Raw genomic sequence first — 8,010 nt, 5'->3', positions numbered from 1 at the left:
GATTGTGTCTAGTACTTTCCCTTAGTCGATTGAGACAGTCATGCGACTTCTTTCTATGATGTGATGTGTTACATTAAGTTGTTTTTTATGTTCAACAAACGTTTCATCCCTAGCATTCTTTCATCCTTTTGTTTATTTAATCCAAACCTGAGGATCTTTTCCCATTGGTTTTAGAGAGAATGGAAGAGAGGGAGGGAGGCGGGGGGCAGGAGGGGAAAACGGAGGGAGAGAGAGAGAGAGAAGATAGAGACACAGCGATGTGAGAGAGACACATCGATTGGTTGCCTCCTGCGCACACCTTGACTGGGGCCGGGGATGGAACCTGTAACCCAGGTACGTCCCCTTAACTGGGAGTCGAACCCGAGACTCTCTGGTGTACACACTGACGCTTTAACCATTGAGCAACACGGGCCAGGGCCCTTTTATCCTTTTAAATTTCAGAAAGAACCTGTTGTAAACTCTCTCTCTCTCTCTCTTTACTAACTACTGAAACTTTTGGTAAACACTTTGCAGCTAAAGAAGGACAGCATTTGTGTCTGGATGGGGAAGCAGAAAGAGGCCTAAATGTAGGCGCCACGTGCGGGCGGGTGGGCTCCGGACGAAGGAGGTTCAGGGTACAAAGCGCAGGTGCACTGACGACTGCGCTCCACGCGGCGTTTCTCACGACAGGAAAATACGGGCAGAACGCAGGCGGCGGGAGCCGGAGGCAGGGCGTGGCCGTGGGGCCAGTCAGCGGGTCCCCGTCTCCCCGTCTCCGGGGGTCACCGCTCAAGGACACAGTTCACAGCGAAGCCAAGTCCCTAAGAAAAGTGAAGCATTTTTCTCTTTTGCTTCTTTTTGGAGCTTGTAAGACGAGTCACAGACGATTTCTGAAGCGCGATCGGGTAACAACTGTCACTTAAAAACAAACCAGTTAAACACACACGCGCCTCCCTGTCCCTTCTCCGTCCTCCTTTCCTTTAGTCGCAGCTCAGCATCCTGGAGGGAGTCCCTCACAGCGACCTGCGGAGGTTCGGGACCCTCGTGTCCGCTGTGGTCACCAAGTCCTGGCCCAGGCGCCACGGGGAGGCCGTGGACGACCTGGCGGAGGTGCTGAGGTACCTGCTCACGTGGCCAGACGTCACGCATCTCTTCAAGCTCTACGGTGTGTCCTCGGGGTGTCCACTCGCGTCCCGCGGACCTGCGGCGGGGTGGGCGCTGGACCTGACGCTCGGGGAGGGCGGGCGGGTGTCCGGCGAGGAAGCCGATTGGCTGGGCCGGGGTGCCTGTCTGTGGGGAGGACACCTGAGGGCCCGTCCCTGGCACAGCTGTGCACAGCTGCTCCGTCCCCCAGGCCGTCCTGGAAGTCAAGTCCCCTGAAGGTCCCGTTTTTCTTTCTTTTTTTTCTTTTTGAGAATGTTCACCCGACGATATTTTTCCATTGATTTTTAGAGTAGAAGGGAGGGAGGGAGAGAGAGAGAGAGAGAAACATTGATGTGAGAGAGACACATCGATTGGTTGCCTCCCAGGGTCCTGGGCCAGGGATTGAACCTGCAATCCAGGTACATGCCCTTGACCAGCAATCAAACCCCAGACGCTGTGGTCCGCGGGGCCGACCCTCTAGTCTAACCACTGATCCACACCGGCCAGGGCAATGGACCTTCATTTTTTAAAAATATGTTTTCATTGACTTGAGAGAGAAAGGAGGGCAGAGGGAGAGAGAGAAACATCAATATGAGAGTGTAACATCGATTGGCTGCCTTCTACACACCCCCGACTGGGGATCGAGCCTGAGACCCAGGCATGTGCCCAGACCGGGAATCGAACCGGAGACCTTTCGGTGCGTGGGAGTGCGTCTCAGACCTAACCCTCCTGAGCGTGACCCCCCTCGCGCTGCCTGGGCGTTGGGGCCGTGCAGCGGGGAGGTCCCTGTCGCCCTCCGCTTGGGGGGAGGGGAGCCGGGAGGAGGGGCCCCACGGGCTTTAGACTCTGTTCTCACCTGGGCAGGCACCGACGAGAAGGTCCTGGCGCACATCACGGAGGAAGGCAAGAAGCTGATGGCGACGGCCGACTCGATCTTCACCAAGGTGGCCGAGGACCTGCTCGGCGGCGCCGTGCTGGTGGGGCAGCTGGAGCTGATCTGGAGTCACAGGGCGCGGTTTCTTGACATCTGGGAGCTCAGTGAGTGCCGGGCGCCAGCTGCTGGGGGTGACGGGGGTGTCGGGCTCACCGGGTTCCCAGAGGCTGGTCTTTGAGGGGCTCTTTTTGCCGCGAGAGTGACAGGACGGTTTCTTTTCTTTTTTGGAAAAAAACACAAAAGATTGATGAATTTATTTATTGTTTTTGAAACAATCCCACCGCTCTAAGAAAATGGGAGCGACAGTGAAAAGAACTTTCTAAAAACCCTCCACCGGGGGGCAGGCTGCCACGCGGATGCCCGTCCTCCTGGGGACTCGAGCGTGCACTTCCCGTGGCCAGGCCTGGCCCCACGAGCTACACGGGCCCCACCGATGACAGAAAATGAACCTTGACAGCTGACCCCCTGGGACAGTGACGGCGAACCTTTTGAGCTCGGCATGTCAGCATTTTGAAAAACCCTAACTTAACTCTGGTGCCGTGTCACATATAGAAATTTTTTGACATTTGCAACCACAGTAAAACAAAGATGTATATTTTTGATATTTATTTTATATATTTAAATGCCATTTAACAAAGAAAAATCAACCAAAAAAATGAGTTTGCGTGGCACCTCTGACACGCGTGTCATAGGTTCACCATCACTGCCCTGGGATATCCGTGGTCCAGGACTGGTATGGAGAGCAGCCGGCTTCCACGCGGAATCAGACGTGGCATTTTGTGTCACGTGGTGTCCAGTCCTCGGGAAGATAGAGCAGGAAAGTGGTCAAACTGTGACCGAGCCCCAGTGCTCACCGGCCCGTCCCACACTGAGCGCGGGCGCCGATGGAGGGGCTGGGCTCGCGCCCTGAGCGGGCATCGCATCCCAGAAGAGGAGGAAACGGTCTCCATGGAGAAGGATCGGTTTGTTTGTTCTATTGGGTAACTTTTTTTTTTTTTAATGCCAGAGAGAAAAAGTCTTTCGCCGCAGGAGAGAAAACACGATATGGAGAAAGTGCTGGACTACAGGTGGGAGGAGCTGCAGTTCCTGCAGGAGGAGCGGCGCCGGGTGGACAGCCTGCTGAAGCTGTGCGAGGCGGCCAAGCGCTGGGTGGAAGGTGACTGGCATCGACCTTTACCCACCAGGTGGCGGGTCGGGGAGGGCCTGATGGGAAGGTGCCCGCGGGCTTGCTCTCCGAGGGCGGCTTCCGTAAAGCCTTCATTTTAAGCAAAGTTGAACCTGGCGCCTTGTTGTCTTTGGTATTTACCTCAGGCCTCTCTCTCTCTCTCTCCCTCTTTTTAATATATTTGTATTGATCTCAGAGTGGGAGAGGGGGAGTGAGAGAGAAACATCAATGGTGAGAGAGAATCACTGATCGGCTGCCTCCTGCACGCCCCCCACTGGGGATGGAGCCCGCAACCCAGGCATGTGCCCTGACCGGGAATCGAACCATGACCTCCTGCTCCCACCCTCACCGCGCCTCCCGCCCACCCCCCGTCTTCTGTCCCCTCTTTCTGACTCCTGAAGTTCAGTGCCAGGTGTGTCTGGAAATGCCGTGATTCCTCACGGACCTGAGACCTCCGGGTCCCCAACCCGCTGTGTCCTGGCAGGAATATGACCTCCTGCTGCTACTAGGCCGACGAGGGAGAGCAGGAGGGAGAGCAGGGCGGCCGTAGCGAGGGGTGGGGTGAAAAGCAGCCTGTCCCCTCCTGGCCTCGTCAGCGCCCCCACAGTCCAGCTCCCCGAGCAGGAATCTGCGGGCTCCCAGCACCCCCCCGTTCCAGGCCTCGGGCCCCGCTTCCCACGGGCCCATCCGCTGTCACATCCCACAGTGCCTTCTCTGCTCCCCCCGCCCTGTCCTGTGTGACTGTTCTGGCGTCGAAGTGGGGTGGGCACAGGGGGGCCTTTCTTCAAACCGTCCTCTTCACCCAGAACTGACAGCAAGGTTTTATTTGTGTGAAAACTGATGCGCAAGAGGGGGGGGTGTCTGGATTCTTATTGAGAAAAAAAAGCCAGCGAGTGTGTTCCCTGGAGTTTCCTCAAGAGCGGTGAGGCCCGGCCGGCGGCTCAGGGCTGAGAGGTCAGGGGTCGATTCTGGTCAAGGGCACACGCCCAGGTTGTGGGCTCCATCCCCAGTGCGGGGGGAGGGGGGTGGAAGGGGGGGGCGAGAGTGTGCAGGAGGCAGCTGATGCATGATCCTCTTATCATTGATGTTTCCCTCTCCCTCTCCCTTCCTCTCCAAAATCAATAAAAATATATATTTTTAAAAACCGAAGAAGAGCAGCGAGGGGGAGGGGGATGGGGAGTCCGGGCGGGGTTCCCGTGTGACGTCCTCCTTGGTTCGCAGTGGACTGCGGAGAGATCGCCAAGAGACACGCGGAGGACCTGGGCGGGAAGCGCCTGAACGAGGCGGTGATGGCGCGGCTGTCCCCCACCTCCGGCGCCATGGAGAGGGTGACGCACTACAACCTGAGCGCCCCCGTCCGAAAAATGGCCGCGATGATGGACTCGCTCAAGGACAGCCACGTCTTCCGGACCTTCTGGGCAGAGGCCGCTCGGGCGGAGGGCACGCAGGAAGAGGAGGAGGAGGAGGAGGAGGCGGCGGGGCCGGGGCCGCTCCTGGACATGGAGGATGCCTATGCCGCCCTGTACCTTCCCTGCCTCGCCAAGTTCGGGAAGCTGTACGCGGACCTGAAGGCCGGCGAGCTCACCTTCGGGGAAGTGCACGCCATCTTCAGCGACTTCGTGGATAAATACGAGGACCTCGCCTCCGACCTCCGCGTCATGCGGGTCCTGGACCCCAGCGACCCGGGGGGTTGGATCCAGGAGCGAGTGGGGCAGGTCAGGGAGTACCATCACCTGCATCGGTCTGCCAGGGCGGCCAAGGTCATCTTGGAGGTCAAAGAGGCCTTGGGCCTGACCGGGGACTTCAGTCTTCTCGACTTTGTACTAAGAATCGTGAGTTACTGGCCAGGGACCCCTGGGCGCGGGTGGGGCCCAGCTCCGGCGCCGGCAGCCCTGGGCTCTGGCGTTGAAAGCCGGGATGGGAGTGTGCGGTTTGCATTTCACCTGGTGCTGAGTGTGCAGGGCCCGCCTTACCCTCTGCTGGTAGTGTGACAGCCTGCGTGGGGGTCAAGGGTGCGGGACCGGGCTGCGCGGCCCTCTCGCCGGCCGTGTCTGTGCAGAGCTGAGGCCGGGCTCCGAGCGGTGGGGGCAGTGGGTCTGAGCGCCCTGGGAAGTGGGTCTTCGGTTTCTGCTCTTTGAGGACGAGCGTTTAGGAGGCAGAGTGGGACCTGCACAGCTGGGTGGGCAGGTGTGAGGAGGAGGGAGATCCAGCACAGGATTTAGAACCTCCTCTCTCTCTCTCTGCTCTGGGATGAGACCCCCGTGCCCATCCGCATCGGAGCAGCCGCAAACCCGGGAGGTTCAGGTCCTGCTCAGACTCGGGGCTCCAGGTGAGCGGCTCCGTCCAGCCCCCAGCAGAGCCTTGTCTTCCAGACCGACGCCTTCGAGAACTCTCGTGGTGAAAAACTGGGCCAGATCAACAGGCAGGTCATCCTTGCCATCAAGCTGCTGCGGGACCTGGACGAGGCCCGGTGCCGGTGTCTGCAGGAGCTGGCCCTGGCCAGGGAGTTCGTCCCCTGGGTCCGCGAGGCTGTCGAAGGTACGGTTGGGACTGGGGTTTGCAGGAGCCTGGGTGTCCCGATGGCACTGGGGTGACCGTCCCAAGCTGACGGGCTGGGGAAAGGACAGGGGTGCTGCCTGCATCCTTTAGGGCGTGTGCTGTGGTGCTGTGGGTGGTTGCTGGTAGAGTTTATATCAGATATTTCTCATGCTCTGGTGCAAAAGCTGTGTCCTCCCCACGCTGTATGTTTGCTGTGGACAGCTGGGGGTCACTTTCTTCCTTTTTTATATATAATTTTATTGATTTCAGAGAGGAAGGGAGAGAGAGACAGAGAAACATCAATGATGAGAGAGAATCATGGATCGACTGCTTCCTGCACACCCCACACTGGGGATCAAGCCCGCAACCCGGACATGTGTCCTGACCGGGAATTGAACCCGTGACCACCTGGTTCATAGGTTGACATTCAACCCCTGAGCCACACCAGCTGGGCGAGGGGGATCATTTTCTTAAAAACCTTGCCCTGCCCTGGCTGGTGCGGCTCAATTTGTTGGAGCATCGTTCCGTGCACCAAAAGGCTGCAGGTCCGATTCCTGGTCAGGGCGCACACCGAGGTTGCGAGTTCGAGCCCCTTTTGGGGCACATGTGGGAGGCAACCGATTGATGTTTCTCCCTTCCTCTGTAAAATAAATTTTAAAAAGCATATCCTCAGGCAAGAATTAAATAATTTTAAAAAAAAGGTGGTGACGGGGCGTGGATCAGATGGAGTCAGGCACATGCAGCCTCAGGCGGCGCCGGGCCCCACGGGTACTGAGGTCAGGCTGGTCTGTGGCATCCAGTCAGGAGCAGGTGGAGAGGTGCCTGGACTCTGGCGGAAAGCAGACAGCGGGTCGACCCCTGAAACCCCTCCCCGGATGTCTATGCGTAGCTCCTCGCAAGACTGTTGTCCACGGTGGGAGCCTCGTGTCACCGCGGCATGGCCCCAGCTCACCTGTCCCCTCTCGCCCCAAGGGGTCAACGAGCTGAAGGTGTTTGTGGACCTGGCGTTCATCTTCGCGGGGGAGAATGACATGGACGTGGACCGCGTGGCCTGCTTCCACGACGCCGTCCAGGGCTACAGCTCTCTGCTCTACAAGCTGGACGCGAGCCAAGGCTTCCAGGCGTTCGCGGAACACCTGAAGGAGCTGTGGAAGGCGCTGGACAACGACCCGCACCTGCCCAGTAAGCTGGTGAGTCTCGTTCCCAGCACGTGGCTCCGTAGGACTCGGGCCTCGGCCGTGCACACCATCGCGCACCACGTGTTGAAGACGATGCTCGCAAAGCGTCTGTTCACATATGGAAACGCTTTCTCTACCGCCTGTGTTACAAAGTCGGATACAAAACTGCTTGGAAATACAAGGGATTTCTATTAGGCAACCCCAGGAGGGACTCAAAATTCAGTAAATCTAGGAGTTTTTTCATAGCAACATAAATTGATATTAAGTGAATTATATTATGCGAATGATGTTATAATATCCACATGGCCCTGGGCAGAAAAGAGGTCCCCACCGGGTCCAAGGAGACCCCTCTCCGTAACTGGCCTCCTGAGCAGACCTGTGGCCGCGGCCGGGACGGCTGCATCCCCCTGGGGGAGCAATGGAGTGAGCAGATGGAGGGGAGGTTCCTTCTCTGCTGGAGGCTCACATCTGAACAAAAGGCCTCTGAGGTCGTTTCCCCTCGATGCTTCTGGCTGGACGTGGGGACCCCAAGGATGTTTAGAATGGAAGCATCCCAGCCCTGTTAGAGCTGGCACCCCACCCCCAAGCTGGGGGTCCAGCAGGACAATGTCTTTGTCCACCTGGCCCAGGGGCCCGTCTGCACAGGTGGGGCCACAGGGAGACAGTGACCCCACGTAATAGGTGCCCCGAGAGAGGCAGCCAGAGCTGCGCACCAGGAAGCGCCCCCACGCCTGGGTGGGGTGACCGCGCCCTGAGAAGGGAAAGAACGCAGTCCATGGCTGCTTTCTCGCCCGTCCCACAGCGGGACTCCGCCCGGAACCTGGGGTGGCTGAAGACGGTGAAGGAGAGCCACGGCTCAGTGGAGCGCTCGTCGCTGACACTGGCCAGAGCCATCAACAGCAGGGGCACCTATGTGATCCAGGCGCCCGCCGAGGGCCAGCAGGTGAGCGCCCACTCCCTGGCTCACCCACACCACAGACATGCCCACTCCCTGGCACGCCCACACCACAGACATGCCCACTGGGCATGTCCACTCCCGGACACGCCCACACCATGGCCACGCCCACACCATG

The 8,010-nt window shown here is 58.6% G+C and overlaps 1 protein-coding gene across 2 annotated transcripts in view; it reads left to right on the top strand.

The window, feature by feature from the left end:
- The window catches only part of LOC102418340 (E3 ubiquitin-protein ligase RNF213-like), a 37,668-nt gene that overhangs the window by 15,821 nt on the left and 13,837 nt on the right, over positions 1-8,010 (top strand). For both annotated transcript variants that reach the window (XM_014450002.2, XM_023748659.1), the window contains exons 16-22: positions 964-1,144; positions 1,987-2,160; positions 3,063-3,212; positions 4,443-5,053; positions 5,594-5,759; positions 6,732-6,949; positions 7,740-7,880. In XM_014450002.2, the coding sequence (XP_014305488.1) occupies positions 964-1,144; positions 1,987-2,160; positions 3,063-3,212; positions 4,443-5,053; positions 5,594-5,759; positions 6,732-6,949; positions 7,740-7,880 (1,641 nt within the window). The remainder of the gene's footprint in view (positions 1-963; positions 1,145-1,986; positions 2,161-3,062; positions 3,213-4,442; positions 5,054-5,593; positions 5,760-6,731; positions 6,950-7,739; positions 7,881-8,010) is intronic.

The sequence above is a fragment of the Myotis lucifugus genome, unplaced genomic scaffold, assembly GCF_000147115.1.
Source record: "Myotis lucifugus unplaced genomic scaffold, Myoluc2.0 scaffold_1632, whole genome shotgun sequence".
Classification (NCBI taxonomy): domain Eukaryota; kingdom Metazoa; phylum Chordata; class Mammalia; order Chiroptera; family Vespertilionidae; genus Myotis; species Myotis lucifugus.
This window is presented reverse-complemented; position numbering and strand designations above follow the sequence as displayed.